A 26,069-nucleotide genomic window follows, 5' to 3' on the forward strand; every position below is an offset into this window, starting at 1 on the left:
GTTTCTTAATTGTTTCAAAATCATTCTAATAAGGATCTCAAATGTGAGCTCCACGTAGAATTTGATTGTTTTGTCTCCTAAATTTCATTTATTCTGTAGGTCATTTCTTCCCCCATGCCATCGATTTGTTAGAGAATCTAGGTCAGTCATCTTGCAGAATGTCCCATATTCTGGATTTGATTGATTGCTTCCTTGTGGTGTCCTTTACCTTGGTCTCTGGAGGTAACTACTTTTAGTAGTTTCTGTTTTTAGTTCTTTTCGTGATTACCTTGATGTCTCAGAATGAGCATTTCTTGATTTAGATATCATGATGTGTGCAAATTTAGCTCACTTGCCCTGCCTCTCTCCGCCGCTGCCTCTCTTCTTCCGACATAATTTTGTCACGAATCTTGGTTTCTTTCACCTCTTTAATTTCCGACAACATTCTTGAACCTCTATCTACCATTCCATCAACTAGAAGACCGTCTCTCATCAAGGATGTTCTTGCTTGGATGGTACCCTTCACCTGTTCTTCTTCCCTTTTACTTCCCAAACTCTGTTGGCAGCAAATCTAGTTTTTTGGTTTTTTAAAAAAATTTTTTATGTTTACTTATTTTTGAGAGAGATAGAGCATAAGAAGGGGATGAGCAGAGAGAGAGGGAGACAAAGAATTCGAAGCAGGCTCCAGGCTCTGAGCTGCCAGCACAGGGCCTGATGCGGGGCTCAAACCCGTAGAGTGCAGGATCATGACCTGAGTCAAAGTCGGACACTTAACTGACTGAGCCACCCAGGTGCCCTGGCAGCAAATCTAGCTTTAAATTTTTTGGGTGGCTAACACATTCTTTTCTGTAATCACAATTTTGTCTTCTGTGATTTGTCTATGAGTTTATTCTAAAATTGTAAAAAACAAATGCCCATTTACATTACTGTGTCTTCTCAGGTTTAATTCACTGCAGAGCCAAAATATACCTTTTGATTTCCTCTTTATATGGTCAATGTTAGAACCAGTGTACCAAAGAATGTCCTGCAGTGTCACATTAAAATAGATTTTCCTTTTTTACACTCCACCAATTGCACAAAATCATGCCACATTTTAATTTGTGTTATATTTGGTGTGCATGCCAAGAATTTTTTCAAGATATTTGAAGATATCTTGAAGATTTCAAGATATTTGAAACTGTGGTTTGGATTGATCATTCCATCATCAGACTATTTGTAAGGGACAACAATATGTATTTGTAAGGGACAACAATACAGGAAAGTACCTAGTTTTTTCCAAATAAATAAACAAACAAATAAATAACCCCTTGTGAATGAGAAATGGGTATGGAACAGTCAACTCAAACCACATAATGTAATGTCAAGAATACCGTGCCAGGAAGTTTGGACTTTGTAGGTCCTAGGAGGCTCTTGAAAGTTTTCAAAGAGTGCAAGCTACTTGGGTTTAAGCCTTCTTGGAAGCAAGTGTCCAAAGAAGCAACCCCCCAAGGGCAAGGGAATTTCAAAGTACCACTGGTCACTTTAATAGCATTCCCCATATCAGGGAGCTTTGTGGTGAGAGGGCCTCACAGGACATCCAAAGAACTCACAAGTGACTCCATGAGAGGGTCAGCATTTGAACCTCTGAAGCCTATCCTGAATTCTTGATAAGAAGCCCTGATCAGCATCATCATTCTCTAAGACTGTGTAAGAATTACTTATTTAAATTTAAAAACTGATGGGTATTTGAGTAGATTCCAATTCCAATTTTTTACTGTAACAACTTGCAGTGACCATTGTTTTATTTATATCTTTGAATCCCTGCCCAATTTTTTCCTTGGGAGAAATTTATAATTGCATAACTGCTGGGTAATGCATGTGTAATTCTTTATTTCTTTTTAAATTATGCTCCTTACTTCTTTTTTTTTCTTTTTTTTTTTTTAACGTTTATTTATTTTTGAGACAGAGAGAGACAGAGCATGAACGGGGGAGGAGCAGAGAGAGAGGGAGACACAGAATCCGAAGCAGGCTCCAGGCTCTGAGCCATCATCCCAGAGCCCCATGCGGGGCTCGAACCTACGGATCGCGAGATCGTGACCTGAGTTGAAGTCGGACGCTCAACTGACTGAGCCACCCAGACGCCCCTATGCTCCTTACTTCTTATAGCAGTTTTAGGACAACAGAAGAATTAAGCAGAGGGGTGCCTGGGTGGCTCAATCAGTTAATTGTCCCACTCTGGATTTTGGCTCAGGTCGTGATCTCATGGTTGGTGAGTTTGAGCCCCACGTCAGGCTTGTGCTGACAGCTCGGAGCCTGGAGCCTGCTTCGGATTCTGTGTGTGTGTGTGCGTGTGTGTGTCTTTCCCTTCCCTGCTCTCGCTCTCTCTCTCTCAAATATAAATAAATATTAGAAAAACTTAAAGGTTGCCGTAGACGAGTATACTGTAAACCACAATGCCTGTCTAGTACATAGTAGGAATTCAATCAGCTTTAACTGAATGAATTTTCTTGTAAGTTTTGTTTTTCCTGTAACATCCATGTCTATTAGTCAAGATACTTTCATATTTAAGTGATATGTTGAGTAAAGAGCCCCCAAAACACGTACTGCTTATCATTTAGGGGTTTAGCATGCTCCTAAAATTATTTTGGAAGTGTGACACTGAAATGAGAGAACTTAGCTGGTATTAACATTCCTGAAGGACTGAATAGCATATCCACATGACCTGCCTTGCCTTGGACAGATGGTAGGTGGCAGCAACACACCAGAAATCATAGTTCACTTAAACAATTCGGGCTCTGAAAGGGTTCTTTTAAATTTATTTCACTAATTTTCTTTCAAAATAAGCAAGTAGACAATAAAAATAAATAAGTATGCTGCAACTAATTTATAGAATATAATATAGGTTGCCTAAACCTTTGTGCTATTATATCTCAATAGCAAGTTATATTTCAACACTCCAGGCTTAGTTTTATTACCATTCCTGGCTAGTTTCTTCTTATAATTTTTGTTTCTTCTCTTTGTAAGCACTAAAAATTTTAATGCTGATTTATTGAAAGGAGGGGGGGTGGCATATTTGAACTTACATTATGCTTAAACTTTGATCTACTCCTATTGTGAAGATTTTGTCCCCAGGCATTGCATTGGTCATGGTTCAATTACAGAAAAAATAATTCATTATAGACAGTTTAAACAGAAATGGATTTAACATTGGGCATTAAGTGGCTTATGGAGTTGCTGAGGGGCCTAAAGAAAGAGTCTCTGGGCCAGTCGTTCTCAGCCTTAGCTTTGTACCCCAAGCATCTGGATTGCTTTTGAGAATATAGATTCTGGAATCCACTGCAGACATACTGAATCAAAACCTTTGGACATGTGTATGTGTATAATTAGTAAGCTCCCCTGGAGATTCTAATGTGCAGACAGGATTGAAAACCACTTTGAGGCTGACATTTCAGGATTGACTCTCACTGCAGCACTGGGCCACCAAGGGAGTTACTAAGTAGATTCTTCTGCAGTCAGGAAATGTGCTAAATTGAGAAGCTGCTGGCTTTAGAACTATCTCCCCTGCCACTATCAGGAAGCTGGTACAGTCAGGAAACTGCCACATCCAGGGAACTGAGACTCTAGAACCTGCCACACTTGCTATGATATTAACTAGTCAAATGAATGTCCTGCTCCCTGCTTGCCTCCTGGTGTCCAAGAAGCTGCAGTTATGTGACAATGCCACAGAAAAACTAAAATTCCTCTATGATTGTGCTCATCACAGAACCAGCAGCAGATGGCCTCTGTCTCTCATTCATGCCCTTGCTCCGCATCTAGCATTGTACTTCTGATGGTTGATCCTCTAGCATGTAAGGAATCCCAATTCCAAGAATGTCTATGGGATGGATGTAACTTTAAACTTTCCAGCTCTACAAAACAGGAAAGCAAGCTAGAAAGAGATTGGAATGGATGTTGTATACCAACTCAGTTATCCACCAAGGCATCATGAAATAGATTTGTTTTATTTTTTTCAATATTTTTTTTCAAGTTTATTTATTTTGAGAGAGTGAGAGTGGTGGGGGGGGGGGGGCAGAGAGAATCGCAAGCAGGCTCTGCACTGTCAGTGCAGAGCAGGGTGAGGGGACCGAACCCATGAATCTTGAGACCATGACCTGAGCCAAAACCAAGAGTTGGATGCTTAACCAACTGAGTCACCCAGGCACCCAAAATAGGCATGTTTTATTTATTTATTAAAAATTTTTTTTAATGTTTTTATTTATTTTTGAAGGAGAGAGAGAGAGAGAGAGAGACAGAGCATGAGCAGGGGAGGAGTAGAGAGAGAGGGAGACACAGAATCAGAAGCAGGCTCTAGGCTGTAAGCTGTCAGCACAGAGCCTGATGCAGGGCTTGAACCCACAAACTGTGAGATCATGACCTGAGCCGAAGCCAGACACTCAATCAACTGAGCCACCCAGGCGCCCCATTAGATATGTTTTAAAGACAGGAGAACCCTTGATGTCACTAGCCCAGATCTGAGGGTAAATGTGATTTTATACCTTTCAGGCAATAAGCACACACGCATGCATGTGTGCATGTGTGTATGTGTATGTGTATGTGTGTGCACACTAAGGAGGAATTAGAAAGAATGTCCCCAGATAGGCTCCTTGCTTTCATAGGAAAAGCAAATCTGAGACTGCCTGAAGTCTGTGGTTGAGAAGTATTAGGAAGGGAAGGGCCTGGGCTGCCTACTTTTTTCCTGAGCTAGTGTTCGTCCACTTTTTCCCCTTCCTGATCTTGGTGCTATAGCTAAGACTCAGAGCCTGGGCACACTCTGTACATAAACTGGCTTTGCCATTTGTTGCCTCTGTAATGTGTCCAAGCAGCAGTACTGGTGATTAGTTTTTTCTTTATCTAATCTTAACTGTATCCTTTCTTTAGTCAAGACATACAGATGCATATTTCCTGTTTTCTAAAGCACTTGGTGCTAAGCATAATGGTATTTTTCCATACTGTTTCTTCACATCTCAAACTTTCTCATGCATTTTATATATTTTCTTCTGGAAATGAACTATGTTTCTGTAACACATTCTTTTCATTAGTTGAGGTATTATTGTATTTAATTATCTGTTTGTGCTTCTTTATACTGGTTAAGACCAGCTTTAGTGCTTTGAGAGTCAACTGTTCAGTTCTATCTTAGCTTGACTTAGGAATTTACAAAAAATTTAAATCATGTACCGATTTATTGAAACTAGGGGCCCCTGAGTGGCTCAGTCGGTCGAGCTGACTGTTTTTGGCTCTTGGTTTTGGCTCAGGTCATGATCTCACAGTTCGTGGGCTTGGGATTCTCTCTCTCCTCTCTCTCTGTGCCCCCCAACCCCCCAGCTCACATATGCACACACGCTCTCCCTCAAAATAAATCAATAAACATTAAAAAAATTAAACTAATAATTTTGTTATTCACTACAGTGAGAAATTATTTTCAAATGTTATTATGAAAATATATAACAGGATATTAAAATGGACTTTTGAAAAGTAAATTTTTAATCTTAGAACAGTTTTAGATTTATAAAACTATTACTAAAATGGTACAGAGAGTTCTCCTATACCCTATACCGAGTTTCTCTTATTATTAATATCTTACATTAAGATGGTACATTTGTCACAGTTAATGACCCAATTATTGATACCTTACTGCTTCACTAAAGTCCACACTTTATTCAGATGTCCTCAGTTTTTACCGAAAATTTTTTCTGTTCCAGAATCCCATCCTTAATACACATTACCTTTAACCATCATGTCTCCTTAGGCTCCTCTTGGTCATTTCTCAGGATTTCACTGTTTTTCATAACTTTGACAGTTTTGAAGATTATTGAGCACATATTTTGTAGAATGAAAGGGACTCTTTTAAATTTTATATTTTATTTTAAAACTTTACCTAAGAATTTAAGACACACACAAAATTAGAGAACAGTATAATGAATCCCCATATACCCATGACTTACTTGCAATTACTATCACCAATTTACTAAGTTTATTCTCTCTAAACTGTCCTACCCCCAATCCTGGAGGATTTGAAAGCAAGTCCCAAATATCATTTCATAACACCCTAAAAGATTTCAGTATACACCTCTAATTGATAAGGCCTTTAAAAAGTACACCACAATGTCATGATTATATATAACAAAGATAATCCTATAATATTGAACAGTCAACCTGTGTTTGGTCTCAAAAATGTCTTGTTGAACTTTCAAAATCACGATCCTAACAGGGTTTGTATATTGAATTCTGTTGATTTAGAAAATGGGACTTTTGTCTCAGTTTTAGCTGCGACCTGAGACTGAAAACAAAGCACTAGTTATACCCACATTTCAAGATGAGGTACTGGACTACCATGTCATGTAAAAGGGGTATTGAAAACTGGCTTTAAGATCCTTAGCCCAACACCCACCTCGGGCTCGAGACAGGATTTCTTCCAGGAAAGTTATTGGAGGCTGTGGCTTTCTCTCTTCTCCCAGGTCCCACCAAGGGAGAGAAAAAACAGGTGTTTTCCCTTCACTACCTGGTGAAAGGGGTCTTTAAAGGGGTCTTTAAAAGAACCCCTTCTTTTGAGAGCTTGGCATTTACTCGTTGGAGCTAGAAGGGACTGGCATTTGACCCATGACTGCAGAAAGTAAAGAGGAAAGGCTGTGGCTGGAAATACTTGAATGATGCCTGCCAAGAGAGCAGACAGAGGTGGTCACATTCCGAGCAAACTGCACCTTCTATCACTGGTAGGACAGGGGTATGAGTCCCCACAATTAGATGTAATGGAAAGGAGGAATCTGGTCCTGTGTTTATTTTAAAAGGGATCCCAGCCCACATAGCCTTCTTGTTGGGGGCTAGTCTAAGCAGAAAGGGGTTGGAGGTGTAGTATTCAATACAGAAGTTGGAATGGGGATGTGTGCCCCTAGGCAAAGTGTAGACATCATTTACCAAGACAGCAAAGGTCAGGAATTCCTGGTGGGGAAAAGCTCTGAATACCCCCAGAAAGATTCCTTCAAAAGAATGAATCAGCTTTGAATATCTACCAATCCTGGAGAGCCCACACTGAATTCCAAAAGTACAAGTTCTTTCCAATTCTCATCTAGGCAGAGAGAAACTAAGGCAAGGGGAGGAACCAACCATGCCTAGCCTAACAGTACCAAGCTAGGAGAGGGAAATGACTTTAATGGTAAATGTACTTCTGAGCTTTGAATATCAAATTGGACTGTGATAAAGAAAAATTGGTTCAAACCTGGGACAGAATTTCCTTCTGAGAAGAAATATGCTTTCCTGATAAATTATGAGATTACAGCCTCTTCTGGGAAACTAGCTACTTCTTCATGTGACTAACAGTCTGGTGTCTAATGATTTTGAATCCAGTTTAGTACTAATTATCTAACCATTTCTTTGTCTGTAAAGTATTCCTTCCATGAGGGAATCATGGAATTGGTTTGTTCAGGCCTCTTCAACTGTGGAAGTTGATAGTTTATACTTTGTTGACTCTTTCTCTTTTAACATAATGATTACAAAACTATTTCAGTGGTAGAAATATGTTGATAGATTAAGTAATTTTGGTTGTGCCTGAAATTAATTATACCTTAATATCAAATTTCTGAGAAATCACTCTAGGAATAACTTTCAACTGACCCTTCGTGGTGATAATACAGAGATTTATAGATGAGACCTACTCAGTTCAAACATCATTTGGGTACAGAGACTATATTGTCTGTCCCCATTTTACAAGTTCTGTGGCCTGGTCATTAAAAAAAAAATTTTTTTTTAATGTTTACTTTTGAAATAGAGAGAGAGCAAGCAGGAGAGGGGCAGAGAAAGAGGGACACATGGAATTTGAAGCAGGCTCCAGACTCAGATGTCAGCACAGAGCCTGATGTGGGGCTCGATCTCACAAACCTTGAAATCACGACCTAGGTTTTAATTTCAATCAGTAACAAAAAGCCTAGTTACCTCAAGTCTATTGCTCAGGTTCCAAAATGAAAACTTTTCTTCTAATTGAGTCATGTATTGTATGTGAAGCACCTGCTTACATTTGTTTGTGTCAGAAACCAAACAGTCATACATTCATGTAGTGTTGGTAGTGGTATATTTAAATTGGTGCAGCCCTTTGGAAAACCATTTGGCAATATGTATCAAGAAAATTACATATTTAAACAGTTTGGGTATTCAAACTTCTAAATAATTTAAAAATATGGGAAGAAAGCTATGTCCATGAATATTTCCCTCACAATATTTTTTATGGTAATGACAAATTAGAAGCAATCTGAGTGTGTAATAGGGACTTAGGTAAATTTATGGTTATACGCACTTAACAGAGTATCATGAAACTAGTAAAATATTCATTCAAAAGACTATAATATGGAAAAAGAAAAAATAAAGGTTGAATTTGTATTATGACTTTACTTAGAATATATGTATAAGAGAACCTACAAATGATAAAGATTGTGTTAGGGTTATAGATTATTTTTTCCTACTGAAAAAAAATTTCTCTATGCAAAGATGTTTCTATTATTTAAAATTAGCTTAATTATTAGTGATATTTGCTTAAAATTTTTACAGTCTTAGTATCACATATTATTGGCAATCCATGCTGAAAAATGTCTGTTTGCTAATGTTCTGTAGTTGGCGGACACAGTAAATTTTTTAGCTAAGCAAATGTCAATTGTTGCTATAGCATTCTAAAATTACAATAAAGCTACATAATAATTGGCAGGGGCACTCTTGGGTAAACATGGGGAAAAGTCCAAGATTAAGAAAAAGAAAATGTCAAGCTTATCAGTGACAGGATTAGTGGTAGTGACAGGATCTCAACCCAATTTGAGTTTTACTTCTTAGAAGGCACAGTACTAGTGAAGGAGACACTAATAATTAGGATGAAATCTGGTAAGCACTTGCACAGGCAACTAAAAGGAATAGGGGGAGATTTGGGAATTAGAAGAAGTAGTCTAAATAAAGTAGATCCAAGAGCAAAGATTTACAAAACATTTTTTTTTTTTTTAGTTAAATTATTTATTTATTTTGAGAGAGAGACATAATGAGCAGGGGAGGGGCAGAGAGAGAGGGAGACAGGCTTGGCATGTCAGCATGGAGCCCTATGTAGGTCTCGAACTCAACGAACTGTGAGATCATGACCTGAGCTGAAACCGAGAGTCCCATGTTCAATTGACTGAACCACTCAGGTGCCCCTAAAGATTTTTTTTTAAAGGTCAAGGTATGTTCAGAGAGCAGAATAATTCAAAGTGCCTTGACGGTAGGTTACCTATAAACTACAGAATAATTTATGGATGGGGATAAGCAGGTAATAAGAGGTTAGTGAAGGCTGAAGGCCTTCAGTTTTGTTTAGAATGCAATGTAGAAACTCTATAGAGACATCATTGAAAAGAATGGTGTAGGATCTATGTAGATTCTACAGTGGGCATGGAATAAACACGGGGAAGAGAGGTAGACATAATTGTCAGGTGTCTGTAATAAACCAGGATCTTCATTACATAAAATTACCTGGATTAGCACTTCCAGAATACTGGAATTTTACTTTAAAATGTTTTAACCAAATTCTAACCAACTTTTAGATGATTTTTGGTGTTCTCTACTAGAATTGGCACATAATATTGAATCATATTGTAGAGGATTATTTTAACTCTGTGGCCAGATGCAGAGAAATATGTAAAGGTATTGAAGCCAACAAATTATGTTGAGAAATGCAAATTCTCACAAGTAAAAAAATCTGGAATTCTAGAAGGCAGCAGATTATCAATAGCTGTATCCAGATTCTTCGCAGTGGTGGGTTGCTTTAAATTAAGACTTCATAACAGCTCACCATAAAGTGCATTCTCTAAGTACAAACTGCCTTAACCTTGTAGGCAATTGGGATGTCGCTCAACAATAAGACCATAAAAAAGCTATGTGAGTGAACGGCAGGCAAGAAGATTTCCCCCCCACTCTCCGTTTCCACCAGCATAAAAGAAGTTAGATTTTTCAAGTTTCTTATCCCAGAAAATACTACAATCCACTTGAATATGGATTCAGGCCCCAAACCTTTCTGACTCAACAGTAGAGATGAAAATGTGCACACATTACCTTAAGAATTGGCTCAAAATCGCCAAATAGACTTGGCAGTCGCCCAAACATTTAATAAGAATTAACTCAATAACCAAGTGCCCTCAATCAACAAGCTGGCAGATCTTTCATTTCAAAAGCAATCACGTTTGGTTACCAAACTATTGACATCTGGGCACAGCATCCGGCTTTTATTTACCAACACTGAGAAACGAGCCCGGAGGTTAATTAAATCGCAGGGAACATGGAACCGGCGGGGAAGCAAGTCAGGTTCCATAAGGGAGGGGAGGGCAAAGAGGGAGGCCTCGGGGCCAGGGACCGAACGGTCTTCCCGTCCAGCGTCCTTAGCTGCCCCCGATCCCAGTACCCGCAGTCTCATTTGCCACTTTCCGACGCGTGACCCCGGCGCGCTCGCGTCCCGGGCTGGTGACAGGCGCGGGGTACGCCGAGAGGTCCCATGTGCCCCCTCCCTTTCCTGGCCGCCGCAGTCGCCGCGTCCCGAACCCCACTCCGGCTCCTCGGCAGAGGACTCGCCGCCATGTCTGCCGCCAGGCGACTCAAATCCGTGGACTACGAGGTGTTCGGGAGAGTGCAGGGTAGGGGACGGCCCCCACCTCCCCGCGACAGTGGGAGATCAAAGAGGTGTTTTGGGCAGAAGGGGAGAAAGCTAAGAAAAGTGCCTCTCATCTTAAGGACGCCCCCCCCTCCCTCCCCGCTGTGGCCGGGACTTCCGCTCGGCCATGACACAGCAGCCGCGGATGGGACTGCATCCAAGCGCGCATGCGCTGAAGACCTGGGGTGGGAGAGGAGGGGGAGAGCAGAGAACGCTGTGGGTGTGAGGAGGGGCTGAAGGGAGGTAGAGAGGGGACTGCTGGGCTTTCCGAGCCCGCGGAGTGAGGAGGTGCGGGGTTGGGGGGCGGGCGGAGTGGGAAAGAATAAAGTTGGGTAGGAAATGAAGAGAGGGCATTTGAACTAGTGGTCTTCGTTTCAAGCCACTGAAATTGGGCTTGAATTTCAGAAGGGACACTTGATGTTTGAGGGTTCGCTTTGCCAGATTACCCTTTCTCCCCCTTCTGTGTAGCTCTTAACAGAATTCAGTTATCTAGTTTTTGTTTCATCAAAAATTTAGTTGCAAAGGATGTAATATTTGGCTGATTTTTACTATTGTTAGTTCAAAATTAAAATGTTAAGTCACTCAGGAATTTATCCAATGGAATATAAATAAGTTAGTGATTTAATAATTGCCATCATTTAAAGTAAAGTTTTTTTTAGCGTTGGAAAATTTTACATCATACCTTTTCCTCTTTGAGTTTGATTTCCTTTCCACTTCCCCCACAGAATTTTATCCCATTGTTATGTTTGAGAGTTTGTTATTGATCACCCTATCAAGCTTTTTTGCAATATGTATGTACAGTATGTATGTGTATATATGCACATATACATTTAAATATATTTTCTTAATTTCCTATGACCATAAAGCTTTATAATTTTTTTTCTTCTGGCTTGAGTTGCTATTATGATTACTAACAGAATACAGTTCATGTAAATAATAAAACTATACTTAAAAACATGATAAATGTTATTCAATTTAAAAGGAAAATCTGTACTGAAGACTTATTTCTTAAGGAGAAAGCTGGAGGTGTTTATGGAAACTTGATTAAAGAAACTGTACTCTATTTTGGTACTCTAGAGGTTTTTATGCTTTGGGGTGATGCACAGAATGAGATTAAGGGCTTTCCTTTCAAAGATGTTTGTGCAAAGGGCTGTAGGAAAGGAGAACCACCCCCAGACCACAGGTGCTTTCTCAGACAGGCCAACACGAGGAAAGAATACATGTGGATGTTGAAGATCTGGAAACTGATTTTCTTAAAATTATCTAAGGCCTTGTACCTGTAGTAAGTCTTTGTGTATGCCCAGGGATCTGGTATTCTGGGTTGGAAACTGCCAGAATAAGTCATTTGAAACACAGGACATAAAATATGAAAATATTTTATGACAAAATATTTGGTCATTTGGACAGAAATGGCACTAATTAAGGAGTGTGTGTGTGCATGTGTGTGTGCGCGAGTGTGCACATGCGCAGGTGTGACATTTATAGGGTATGTTCCATGTGCTGAGTATCTTACTATTGTTAACTTAATCCTTATCACAGTTTTGTGAGAAATATGTCTTATTCCCGTTTCCACAGTGAGAAAACAGATACAGAGAGGTTCACTAACTTAGACAAGTGTTGAGTTGATAAATGGGATTTGATCTTGCATTTCTCAAATTCTAAAACCTGCATGTTTCCATTATGCAGTGTTTTGTGTTAATGCATAATGTATTTCTCTTGATTTTAACAATATAATTGTACTTTTGTGTATGTGGTGGTTATGTGGTATATAATGATCAATTATATATGGCATGTAAAGATCAACTACACATGAAGAGTGGGGTTTAAAAAATCATCTCTAGGGCTAACTCCTATAGTTTGTGGTATGTTAAATGGAAGAGTACATGCATACTATTGGTTTATCAAAGCATAGTATATGTGACAAATTCAGAGTCAGATATTTGCACACATATACACTGACATTTGCTGGAACCTAGGATGTGCCAAGTTCTGTACTCAATATTTTACATATATTATCTCATTTGATCCTCAACCCTGTGACCTCAACATTTTCCTCATGTATCAGGTAGAAAAATTGAGGCATAGAGAAGTAACTTTACCAGGTTACAGAGCAAATTAAGTGGTGGTGATAGGAATTGTACCTTGACATTCTGATACCCAAGCCCATGCTCTTAATCACTATAACTCATTGATTCTCCTTTCAATACCTTTTCCACCTTTATTTTGCCTCTTCCTAACTTATGCGCCAAACACACACACATATATATACTGATACAGGACATTTAGACTCAGCCATTTGGACCAGTCTGGATGACCTGAGGACATTTTTATGGCTTATGACCCTGAGGACTTTTGGCTCCAAGGAAGTTTGACCTGGTCCATAAACAGTCAGATGTTTGACTCTGTCTCTGTTGCTTGGTGACACTGCCACTATTTCTTTATATTAGTCTATATCTTTGTCTCACAAAACCCACAGTTTTCTTACAGATTATGTAAGAAATAAATACAAACCATTAGCCTTTTGTCTAAGTCATAATGCTTATATAGAAATTATTGATAATAATAAAAACAAAATTTAATTTTAATATAAAATGGATAATAATTAGAGGAAACATTGTATTATTTTTTAAATGTTTATTTATTTTTGAGAGAGAGAGAGAGAGAGAGAGACAGAGTGTGAACAGGGGAGGGGCAGAGTGAGAGGGAGACACAGAATCTGAGGCAGGCTCCAGGCTCTGAGCTGTCAGCACAGAGCCCGACACGAAGCTTGAACTCACAGACTGCAAGATCATGACCTGAGCTGAAGTCGGACACTTAACCAACTGAGCCACCCAGGTGCCCCTAGAGGAAACATTTTAAGATTAAATTTTATTTTAAAAGTATGGAATAATAAAATCTTAGTGAAAGCTGACTTGCTGGAAATAATAGCTATAAAAATAAATTTACAATGGAAGAAGCAACGATTGGGAACATTTTATATGGACACAATTTAGATTGATAAATAAAACTGTCAGTAAAATACCTAAATGGAAAATATTCCCAATGAAGATGGTTTCAATGATATCAAAATGAATATGGAAAATATGGAAAATGATTTAATTATCCTGTCCTGATGGAAAATTGATCAATGAATTAAACTGGCTTAATGGAGTTTATGGACAGAAAATATTTTCCAACCAAAATCAAGGTTTGTTATATGCCTGTTCAGAATGTTTGAATTTAAGGAGCACCTGGGTGGCTCAGTTGTTTAAGTGTCCAACTCTTGATTTCGGCTCAGGTCATGATCTTGTGGTTGATGGGTTTGAGCCGTGCATCGGGCTCTAGGCTGTCAGTGCCTGTAATTCTCTGTCTCTCTCCCTCTCTCTCTCTCTCTCTCTCTGCTCCTCCCCCACACTATCTCTCTCTCAAAATAAATAAACAATAAAAAAAAGTTTGAATTTAACTTGGTGACAAAAGGCAGTCAAAACATTCTAGAGGTCAAAGGTGTTCTGCCTTATTCTCAAATACAGCAAAATTTACAAACATCATATTCTAAGAATTAGTTTATAACTTGGTTGTTTGAAATTCAGGAAAATACACTCATAGAGATATTATTACCAATAGTGGATTCACTTCTCAGGTGGATCTGCAAAGTCTACATATAGAGCCTTTGGGTGCTGTTGCTTTCCATTGCTGCTTCTCTTCCTCTACCTTTTTTAAAAATAAATCTTTTGTTTTAGAATAGTTTGAAATTTATAGATAAGTTAGAAGATACTATAGGGATTCAGTTACTTTCTTCCTTTGTTCCTTCCTTCCTTTCTAAAATGTTTATTATTTATTTATTTTATTAATTTTTAAATTTTTAAAATTTTAATTTTTAAATTTATTGTTATTTTTTATTTTTAATTTACATCCAAGTTAGTTAACATATAGTGCAATAATGATTTCAGGAGTAGATTCCAGTGATCCATCCCCTATGTATAATACCCAGTGCTCATCCCAGCAAATGTCCTCCCTAATGCTCCTTACCCATTTAACCCATCTCTCCACCCACAAGCCTTACAGCAACCATCAGTTTGTTCTCTGTATTTAAGAGTCTCTTATGTTTTGTCGCCCTCCCTGTTTATATATTATTTTTGCTTCTTGTCCCTTAGGTTCATCTGTTTTGTATCTTAAATTCCACATATGAGTGAAGTCATAATATTTGTCTTTCTCTGACTAATTTCACTTAGCATAATACCCTCTAGTTCCATCCATGCAGTTGCAAATGGCAAGTTTTCATTCTTTTTGATTGCCGAGTAATATTCCAGTGTGTGTGTGTGTGTGAGCACGCGCATGTGTAAATATGTGTGTGTGTGTATATATATATATATAATATATATATATGCGTGCGCACACACACACACACACACATCCCACATCTTCTTTATACATTCATCTTTTGATGGACATTTGGGCTCTTTACATACTATTGTCAATAGCACTGCTATCAACATTTGAAACGGCACACCTGTATTCCTTGGATAAATACCTAGTAGTGCAATTCCTGGGTGTAGGGTAGTTCTATTTTTAGTTTTTTGAGGAACCTCCATACTGTTTTTCAGAGTGGCTGCACCAGCTTGCATTGCCACCAACAATGCAAAAGAGATCCTCTTTCTCACATCCTCGCCAACATCTGTTGTTGCCTGAGTTGTTAATGTTAGCTGTTCTGACAGGTGTGAGATGGTATCTCATTCTGGTTTTGATTTGTATTTGCCTGCCAATGAGTGATATTGAGCATTTTTTTCATGTGTCAGTTGGCCATCTGGATGTCTTCTTTGGAGAAGTGTCTATTCATGTCTTTTGCCCATTTCTTCACTGGATTATTTGTTTTCTGGGTGTTGAGTTTGATAAATTCTTTATAGATTTTGGATACTAACCCTTTACCTGATGTGTCAGATAAGTCAGAAGATTGATTGTCTTCTCCCATTGCGTTGGTTGCCTTTTAGTTTTGCTGATTGTTTCCTTCACTGTGCAGAAGCTTTGTATTTTGATGAGGTCCCAATAGTTCATTTTTGCTTTTGTTTCCCTTGCCTCTGGAGACTTGTTGAGTAAGAAGTTGCTGCAGCTGAGGTCAAAGAGGTTTTTGTCTGCTTTCTTCTCTAGGATTTTGGGCTTCCTGTCTTACATTGAGGTCTTTCATCCATTTTGAGTTTATTTTTGTGTATGGTGTAAGAAAGTGATTCAGGTTTACTTTTCTGCATGTTGCTGTCCAGTTTTCCCAGCACCACTTACTGAAGAGACTATCTTTATTCCATTGGATATTCTTTCCTGCTTTGTCAAAGATTAGTTGGCCATATATTTGTGGGTCCTTTTCTGGGTTCTCTATTCTGTTCTATTGATCTGAGTGTCTGTTTTTGTGCCAGTACCATACTGTCTTGATGATTACAGCTTTGTATTACATCTTGAAGTTTGGGATTGTGATGCCTCCTGCTTGTATTTCTTTCTCAAGATTCTTGGCTATTCATGGTGTTTTCTGGTTCCATACAAATTTTAGGATTGTTTGTTCTAGCTCTCTGAAGAATGCTGGTATTATTTTGATAGGGATTGCATTGAATATGTAGATTGCTTTGGGTAGTATTATTTTAATAATATTTGTTCTTTCAATCCATGAGCATGGAATGTTTTTCCATTTTTTTAATGTCTTCTTCAATTTCTTTCATAAACTTTCCGTAGTTTTCAGTGTATAGATTTTTCACCTCTTTGGATAGGTTTATTCTTAGGTATTTTGTGATTTTTGGTGCAATGGTAAATGGGATCAATTCCTTGATTTCTCTTTCTGTTGCTTCATTATTGGTGTATAGGAATGCAACCTATTTCTGTACATTGATTTTATATCCTATGACTTTGGTGAATTCATGAATCAGTTCGAGCAGTTTTTTCGTGGAATTTTAGGGTTTTCCATATAGAGTTTCATGTCATCTGTGAAGAGTGAAAGTTTGACTTCCTCCTTGCCAATCTGGATGCCTTTTATTTCTTGTATTATCTGATTTTTGAGGCTAGGACTTCCAATACTATGTTGAATAACAATGGCGACAGTGGACATCCCTGTCGTGTTCCTGACCTTAGGGGGAAAGCTTTCAGTTTTCCCCATTGAGGATGATATTAGTAGTGGGTCTTTCATATATGGCTTTTATCATCTTGAGGTATGATCCTTCTATCACTACTTTCTTGAGGGTTTTTATCAAGAAAGATGCTATATTTTGTCAAATGCTTTCTCTGCATCTATTGAGAGGATCATATGGTTCTTGTCCTTTCTTTTATTGATGTGATGTATCACTTATTGTTTTGTGGATATTGAAGCAGCCCTGCATCCCAGGTATAAATCCCACTTGGTCGTGGTGAGTAATTCTTTTAATGTCTTATTGGATCCAGTTGGCTAGTATCTTGTTGAGGATTTTTGCATCCATGTTCATCAGGAAAATTGGTATATAGTTCTGCTTTGTAGTGGGGTCTTTGTCTGGTCTTGGAATCAAGGTAATGCTGGCTTATGAAGCTGGCTTATGAATGAGTTTGGAAGTTTTCCTTCCATTTCTATTTTTTGGAACAGCTTCAAAAGAATAGGTGTTAACTTTTCTTTAAATGTTTGGTAGAATTTCCCTGGAAAGCCATCTGGCCCTGGACTCTTATTTTTTGGGAGATATTTGGTTATTAATTCGATTTATTTACTGGTTATGGGTCGTTCAAATTTTCTATTTCTTCTTGTTTAAGTTTTGGTAGTGTATATGTTTCTAAGAATTTGTCCATTTCTTCCAGATTGCCCAATTTATTGGTGTATAATTGCTTACAATATTCTCATATTATTGGTTGTATTTCTGCTGTGTTGGTTATGATCTCTCTTTCATTCTTTATTTATTTATTAAAAAATTATTTTAATGTTTATTTACTTTTGAGAGAATGAGAGAGACAGAGGTGTGAGTGGGTGAGGGGCAGAGAGAGGGAGACACAGAATTGGAAGTAGGCTCCAAGCCGTCAGCATAGAGCCTGATGTGGGGCTTGAACTCACAGACCATGAGATCATGACCTGAACTGAAGTCGGATGCTTAACCGACTGAGCCACCCAGGTGCCCCTCCTGTTTCATTCTTGATTTTATTTATTTGGGTCCTTTCCTTTTTCTTTCTGATCAAACTAGCTAAGTTATCAATTTTGTTAATTTTTTCAAAGAACCAGCTCCTGGTTTCATTGATCCATTCTACTGTTTTTATTTTGGTGTCGATAGCATTGATTTTTGTTTTATTCTTTATTATTTCCCATCTTTTGGTGGTTTTGGGTCTTATTTGTTGTTCTTTTTCCAGCTCTTTAAGATGTAAGATTAGGTTGTGTATCTGACACCTTTCTACCTTCTTTAGGAAAGCCTGGATTGCTGTATACTTCCCTCTTTTGGCCACCTTTGCTGTGTTCCTGAGGTTTTGGGCTGTGGTGTTATCATTTTCATTGGCTTCCTTGTACTTTTTAATTTTTTCTTTATCTTCTTGGTTAGCCCATTCATTCTTTAGCAGAATGTTCTTTAGTCTTCAAGTATTTGTTGTCTTTCCAAATTTTTTTGTGTGGTTGATTTCGAGTTTCATAGTGTTATAGTCTGTAAATATGCATGGTATGATCTTGATCTTTTTGTGCTTGTTGAGGGCTGATTTGTGCCCCAATATGTGATCTATTCTGGAGAATGTTCCTTGTGCACTCAAGAGGAATGTGTATTCTGCTTCAGGGTGAAATGTCCTGAATATATCTGTTAAGTTCATCTGGTACAGTGTGTAATTCAAAGCCATTGTTTCCTTGTTGATTTTCTGTTTAGATGATCTGTCCATTACTGTAAGTGGGGTGTTGAAGTCCCCTAGTATTATGGTATTATCATCAAAAAGTTTCTGTATGTTTGTGATTAGTTGGGTTCTTCCATGTTGGGGGCGTAGATGTTTACAACTATTAGATCTAGGTGGATAGACCCCTAAATTATGATATAATGACCTTCTTCCTGTCTTGTTACAGTCTTTATTTTAAAATCTAGATTGTCTGATAAGTATGGCTACTTCAGGTTTCTTTTGGTGGCCATTAGCATCATAGATGGTTCTCCATCTCCTTACTTTCAATCTGCATGTATCTGTAGGTGTAAAATGGGTCTCTTATAAACAGCATATAGATGGATCTTGTTTTCTTATCTGTTATTCTGTTACCCTGTGTCTTTAGATTGGAGTGTTTAGTCCATTGATGTTTAGAGTGAGTACTGAAAAATGTGAATTTATTGCCATGATGTTCCCTGTAGAGTTGGAGTTTCTGGTGGTGGTCTCTGGTCCTTTCTAGTGTTTGTTGCTTTTGGTCTTTTTTTTTTCCATCTTTTCTCCCCTCAGAGGTCCCCCCTTAAAATGCTTGCAGGGCTGGTTTAGTGGTCATGAACTCCTCTAGTTTTTGTTTGTCTGGAAAACTCTTTGTCTCTCCTTCTATTTTGCATGATAGCCTTGCTGGATAAAGAATTCTTGGCTGCATATTTTTCTGATTCAGCACGTTGGCTATATCCTGCCACTCCCTTCTGGCCTGCCAAGTTTCTGTGGATAGGTCTGCTTCAAACTTGATCTGTCTTCCCTTGTAGGTTAAGGACTTTTTTTTTCCCTTGCTGCTTTCATGATTCTTTCCTTGCTTGAGTATTTTGTGAATTTGACTATGATATGCCTTTTTGATGGTTGGTTTTTGTTGAATCTAATGGGAGTTCTTTGTGCTTCCTGGATTTTGATGTTCATGTCTTTCCCCAGGTTAGGAAAGTTTTCCACTATGATTTGTTCACATAAACCTTCTACTCCTTTTTCTCTCTTCCTCTTCTGGGACCCCTATGATTAGGATGTTATTCCTTTTTAATGAGTCACTGAGTTCTCCAATTCTTATATCATGCATTTTTGCCTTACTTTCCCTCTTTTTTTCTGCTTCATTATTCTCCATAAGTTTGTTTTCTCTATCACGGATTCGCTGCTCTCTTTCATCCATCCTTGCCACCATGGCATCCATTCAAGATTGCATCTCAGTGATAGCATTTTTAATTTCATCCTGACTAGATTTTATTTCTTTTATCTCCACAGAAAGGGATTCTATGCTTTTTTTTCAACACCAGCTATTATTATTTTTAAAAAATTTTTTAATGTTTGTTTATTTATTTTTGAGAGAGAGAGAGAGAGAGAGAGAGAGAGTGTGTGTGTGTGTGTGTGTGTGTGTGTGAGCGGGGGAGGGGCAGAGAGAGAGGGAGATACAGAATCTGAAACAGACTCCAGGCTCTGAGCTGTCAGCATAGAGCCCAATGTGGGGCTCAAACTCAAAAACCGTGAGATCATGACCTGAGCCAAAGTCAGATGCTTAACCGACTGAGCCACCTAGACACCCCCCCCTCTGCCCCCCAGCTATTATTCTTATTACCGTGATTCTAAATTCTGGTTCAGACATTTTGCTTGTATCTGTGTTGATTAAGTCCCTGGCTGTCACTTCTTCCTGTTCTTTCTTTTGGGTGAATGCCTTTGTTTCTTCATTTTGAAGGAAGAGAAAGAATTAATAAAAGAAAAAAAATAAAAATTAAAAAACTAAAAACAGCACACAAAAAAATCAAATAATGGATGCTAGATTTTAGGTGTGTTTTGGTCTGGTTGTTGAAAGAAGCTTCATAGGAAAAAATGGGAAAGAAAAGAAAAGGAAAAAAAAGGAAAACATTTGAAAATAAAAGAAATGAATACAACAATATAGAATAAAATGAAGTGATGCAACTAAAATAGAATTTAAAAAATTTACAAAGAAGTAAAAAATATAGTAGAAAAAATTAAAAATCTTTTTTATAAAACAAAATAAAAATAAAATTTTTCTCTTTATGCAAGAATAAGAAAAGAAAAAAAACTGAATAGATGAACCAGCAAACAGAATGAAATATGATTGAAATTATACCCAGTTTCCCCTAGAAGTCAAGCTATGAAGCCCTTTATAGTCTGTAAACTAAGCAGGTGGAGAGACTTGTGGTGTTCCTCTAGAGTGCAGTTGGCCCAGTTATATGGGGCTTGGAATAATGGCTCCATTCCCCACTAGATGGCACTGCTTAGTTTACTGGGGTGGATCATTGTGGCCCATGTAGGCATGCATACGCATGCACAGGAGGGGTGAAAAGGGTGTCACCCAGCTACTCAGTCTGTAGTATCAGAACTCTGTGCTCTCAGGGGCTGGCAATCAAGCACCCTTCCTTTGTCTCCAGCTTCTGTCCACTCCCTGCTTCTACATTGTCCTTTACCAAGCCATCAGCCTGCCAGGTGGTACCTCCCTCCAAAGTTTTACCTCAGATGGGGCTGTGTTTCCCAACTCCTCACTTCTGAGGGCACTGCACCTTTGACCTTCTCAGACCCCCTGGGGAAGGGTCTTGCTGAGTAATGGCTGTGTCCCAGCCTGCCCTCTGGTACCTTTGTGAGACCATGCTGCTGTAGATGCTCAGAGACTGAAGCTGGGTGCCAGTGTGCCCCAGAAAAAGTTCACATGATCGTGCAGCAGCAGCATTTTCAGGGATTATGGTAAATCACAACACACATCTGGCGCCAGGCTTCACCCTTAATGTCCTTGTTCCAACACCAGTGAACATGGCTGTTCTCCAGGGTCCACTGGGAACTTTGCCTGTGGGGAGGCCCCACAGCCTCTACCAAATGTCCTCCCAGTGGGGGAACCGCCTCTCCCCTTGTGCCCTGAGAACTCTGAGGACCTCACTGTCTGCTCCTGGGGATTCGCCCTTCCCACCGGAGCTCTACCAGGTAGTGAGCTGCAGAGTTTCAGACTCTGTGCTCCCCTGTTTATAGAGTCTTAAAGGCATTTAAACCCTCTTTTTCCTTTCTCCCTTTCTTGTTCAGTCTCTTGCTGTTGTTTCCACTCTTTCTCTTTCTCTCCAGCTGCTTTGAGAGGGAATACTTTTCCTGTACTCTCCCACTGTCTCTGTCCTCTTTCTGCAAGCAAAAACAGCTCCCTACCCTCCGTGGCTTCTCTCTCCCCCAGTTCACCTCTTCACACCACATATCTGCCAAGTTCTGTGGTTCCAGTTGTACAGATTGTTGTGTGAATCCTCAAATCAGTTTTCTAGGTGTGAAAGATGGTTTAGTTTTGATCTAGCTGCATTTCAGGGACAAGAGAGGCCAAAAAAAAAGCTTCCATGCTGCTCTGCCATCTTGGCCCCTCAAATGTTTGTTTGTTTGTTTATTTATTTATTTTTAATTTTTTTAAACATTTATTTATTTTTGAGACAGAGGGAGACAGAGCACGAACGGGCGAGGGTCAGAGAGAGAGGAAGACACAGAATCCGAAGCAGGCTCCAGGCTCTGAGCTGTCAGCACAGAGACTGACGTGGGGCCTGAGCCCACAGACCACGAGATCATTACCTGAGCTGAAGTCGGACGCCCAACCGACTGAGCCACCCAGGTGCCCCTGTTTATTTATTTTTGAGAGAGAGAGAGAGAGAGAGAGACTGCACAAGGAAGGGCAGAGAGAGGGAGACAGAGGATCCAAAGCAGGCTTGATGCTGACAGCAGTGAGCATGATGTGGCCTCAAACTCACAAATTGTGAGATCATGTCCTGAGCCAAAGTTGGGCACTTAACCAACTGAGTCACCTAGGTGCTCCTCAGTTTCTTTAATTAACATCTTATATTAGTATGGTACATTTGTCACAACTGGTGAACCAATATTGGTACATCATTATTAAGTAAAGCCTATATTTTCTTCAGATTTTTAAAGTTTTTACCTAACATCTTCTTTCTGTTCCAGGATTCATCCAGGATATCATTTTACATTTAGTTATCTTGTCTCCATAGATTTCTTTAAGCTTTTCAGTTTCATAGACTTGCCTTGTTTTCAGTGATTTTGGCAGTCTTGAGGTGTACTTTGGGGTTAGGTACTTTGTAGGGAGCTCCCCAGTACAATGTGTTTGGTATTTTTCTCATAATAAGACCGGGGTTATGGATGAGTGGAAGACCAGAGGTCAAGTGCCATTCTCATCACACCATATCAAGGGTGCCTACTATTTATGTATGTGTCTCAGCCTCCATCACCTGGCTGAGATAAGTGTTTGTCAGTTTTCTCCACTGTTAAGCTACTTTTCCCTGCTCCCTTCCCATCCTCTGCTTTTTAATCTCCATGTTCTCAAGAAGCTCTTTTTTTTTTTTTTTGCCACCAATTTCTGTTGCAGTGGGGGCTATGGAAGCAGGGATAGGGGAGCAGGGGACTAACCTGTGTTTTTAGAGCATTTGTAACTATGGCATGGTTTAAAATGTTGCTATAAATCTTTAATTACAATTATATCTGAAACTGTAACATAATCTGAAAACTTGGGAGGGAAATTGATTAAGCTGTGTATAGAGGCTTTACCAGCTCTTTGGTAAACACTAATGACAGTTGTAGAAATGGATTGTGGCAATCTGTTGGTTTACCTGTGCTTTAGAAGTTCAACAGTTTATTTTTGACAATATTAACTCAGATTTAGAATAGGAGTAGCTTATATAACTACAGAAATACGTAATTTTCTTTGAGATTGCTTAACATAAAAATTGGAATGAGTTATTACATAGTTTTGCCAGACACCACATGATTTGGATGTACACATTTTTCCTTATGTAGACAGGAAGAAGTTGTGTCCTAGAGGTTGAAAATTTGAGTCCCTAAAGCCAAGAAACATAAATATGGTTAAGTCTAATTCCCTTGCTCATCTTTCTTCCCATAGCATTTCATTTATAGTCCCGTTCTACTTCTTGTTTTTACTTCTCTTTAATCCATTCTGCTTCCAACTACACTTATTTGTGTACACATATCTGTGCCTCTCACTAATCAAAAAGGATAGTATTTTCAAGGTCAAGCTGGTGGCTTGTTTTTATAGCCCCTATGGCTATGCTTATGGCCAGGACTTCAAAAGTGTCTTCAATTAAATTGAAGTGCTTGGGGATAGCTGGCCTGGAGAAGAAATGGTAGTGTGACAGCTATTTCAACAATGTGAAAGATGCCATGGTGTGTGGCTCCAGGGGGCAAACCCTGGATGGAAGGTGAAAGGTTAAAGGAAGGTCTTTCTGAAAAATAAAGATGTTTAACATCAGTAAGGGCTGCTTTGTAAGGTAGTGACTGGATGACTTCCTGCATTTAAAATTGACACATGCAGTCAGATCCCAGGATGAAGGGGTACGTTACAATATGAAAATTTGATTTTACATGAAAGGATGCTGATGCTTAAAATGCATCATGGTTTCTTTAAATAGCAGTGTGTCTTTGTGAATTTTTTTTTTTAATTTTTTTTCAACGTTTATTTATTTTTGGGACAGAGAGAGACAGAGCATGAACGGGGGAGGGGCAGAGAGAGAGGGAGACACAGAATCGGAAACAGGCTCCAGGCTCTGAGCCATCAGCCCAGAGGCTGACGCGGGGCTGGAACTCACGGACTGCGAGATCGTGACCTGGCTGAAGTCGGACACTTAACCGACTGCGCCACCCAGGCGCCCCCCTTTGTGAATTTAAAGTAAGATTCACTTTGCAAATGTTCACCTCAGAGTTTCTCACTGACACATCTTTCCACCGTCATCACAGCCAATTGAGCCTCGACTCAGCAGCATATTGTGTTTGGAGTCTTTCATAACCGAAGGGGCTGATGTCTGCCCCAGTTTCCAGAGCAGTGTGTCTGTAACAAAACAAAACAAAACAAAACAAAACAAAACAAAACAAAACAACAACAAAAAAATGCTGCATGTGTCATATCAGCTCCCCTTCTCTTTAACAAGTGAGGTGGAAGGGGTGCAGAGAGGCCATGGGAGCCCATAGAAGCATCTCTTCCAACACAGGCCCTGTCCCAAGAGTGCTGTGTTCCAGCTAGTGCTGTAAAACTGCAGAAAATCTATCTCCACATTGGCTTTTTCTTTCTTTATGGACCTCCCTCTCTGTTGCACAGCGTGCTTCAAACCAGGGATCAGGACTCAGAAAGATTCTGAGGAAATTCAAAGTGGATTATGGAGGTTTGAATGGTTAATTCTCGCATGGTTCACTGCTTCACAAAGTTAATGGGTTGGATGTCCTGCCACCTCTTGATGCACATTCCTTGTAAGCCTTTAAAAGGAGGGTTATGGTTAAGGGGCCCATTGGATAACACCTCTCTTCATTATGTGAGTTGTTGACAAATAAGAGAGTAAAGCAGAAATCTTCAGGTAAGTGGACTTTGTAATAATCTCTCCTGCAGAATTAACACACTCACCCAGGCATAGGCAGGGCTCCCCTGACAAGCAAAGCAGAAGTGATGATCCCCAAGCGTAATGTACTCCCCAGAGAAGGAAGAAGAGAAAGCACCAGGGCAATGCTTGTTTCTTCTTCCAAATGTAACACTTAGATAAGTCTGTGTGTGAGGAGTAGGGACAGGGTAGAATGGTCAGGAGTGTCACACTAATAGATATTCCTTCTCAAAGAAGGAGCTATTACAGGGTTGAAGAAGCTTTCTCCTCTAGACATAGGTCATCAAATCTAGAGAGAGCTCAACCAGAGTTCTGGCTGCAGTATGTCAAGATGATCTGTTCCCCAGAGCGTTTTGTTGTGGAGTGATAGGAAGAGTCAGGGATGTTGTATGGTGACCAGAGTTGGAGAATGACTGCCCTTGTTCTACGGATAGAGACAGATTGAGATATAATTCACATAATATTAAATTCACCTTTTAAAGTGTTCATAGCATACTAAATATACAGTGATTTTTTCCAATAGTCTGAATATTTTTGTACCCATCACCACTATCTAGTTCCAGAACATTTCTGCCACCCCCAAAAAGGGTCCCTCTCTCACAATTCCCTTTATCAGTAGTTCCCCATTCCTCACCTGTCCCTTCCCTCAGGGGCCAGGTCAGGGTCAAGGCCACTATAATGTCCTTGTCCTTTCCCTCATGGTTTCAAGAAGGCTGCTATAGCTCCATCATGATATTCATTCAACAGTCAGGAAGAGAGAGGAAAGACTATACGGGCAAAACCCCTGGCTGAGTCAGTCCTGTCAATGAGCTTTCCTGAAATCCTCAAGCAGCAATCTGTCTCACATCTCAGGGCCACTCCTCTTTCAAGGAAGATGGGAAATACAGAAAGGCATGTTGCTGCCCCAAGTAAAATCAGAGTCTGTTAGAAAGGTAGAAGAGAAAGATGGATTTTGTGTAGGCAGCTGGCAGTGTCTGCCACAGATGTTCATATATTAAATAAATTTAACCGAATAATTATTACATTCTGTATTCTTTCCCAAGTAGGGACACAGAAGGACATATTACAGAGTCTTTGATCTCCATGGTTTCAACCTCAAAACATTAGATCAGAAACCAAGACAAGCTAAATTTCTGTTAAGTACACATTAAATCTTTCACACATGAAAGATTTATTTCAGTCTTATGATTTTTTTTTTGTCCATCTGTCACTGCCTA

At 39.3% G+C, this 26,069-nt stretch overlaps 1 protein-coding gene across 6 annotated transcripts in view; it reads left to right on the plus strand.

Annotated features, from left to right (window-relative positions):
- The window catches only part of ACYP2 (acylphosphatase 2), a 274,964-nt gene that overhangs the window by 91,244 nt on the left and 157,651 nt on the right, over nt 1–26,069 (plus strand). The window contains exon 1 of one of the 6 annotated variants that reach the window (XM_053200597.1): nt 10,333–10,625. The exons of 3 other annotated variants lie outside the window; for them this stretch is intronic. In XM_053200597.1, the coding sequence (XP_053056572.1) occupies nt 10,487–10,625 (139 nt within the window). In that variant the 5' untranslated portion in view covers nt 10,333–10,486. Of the gene's footprint in view, nt 1–10,332; nt 10,626–26,069 lie in introns of those variants that run through there. 2 more of the 6 variants (XM_027072447.2, XM_027072446.2) reach the window with 2 other exon arrangements.

This window comes from Acinonyx jubatus, chromosome A3 (genome assembly GCF_027475565.1).
Source record: "Acinonyx jubatus isolate Ajub_Pintada_27869175 chromosome A3, VMU_Ajub_asm_v1.0, whole genome shotgun sequence".
Classification (NCBI taxonomy): Eukaryota; Metazoa; Chordata; class Mammalia; order Carnivora; family Felidae; genus Acinonyx; species Acinonyx jubatus.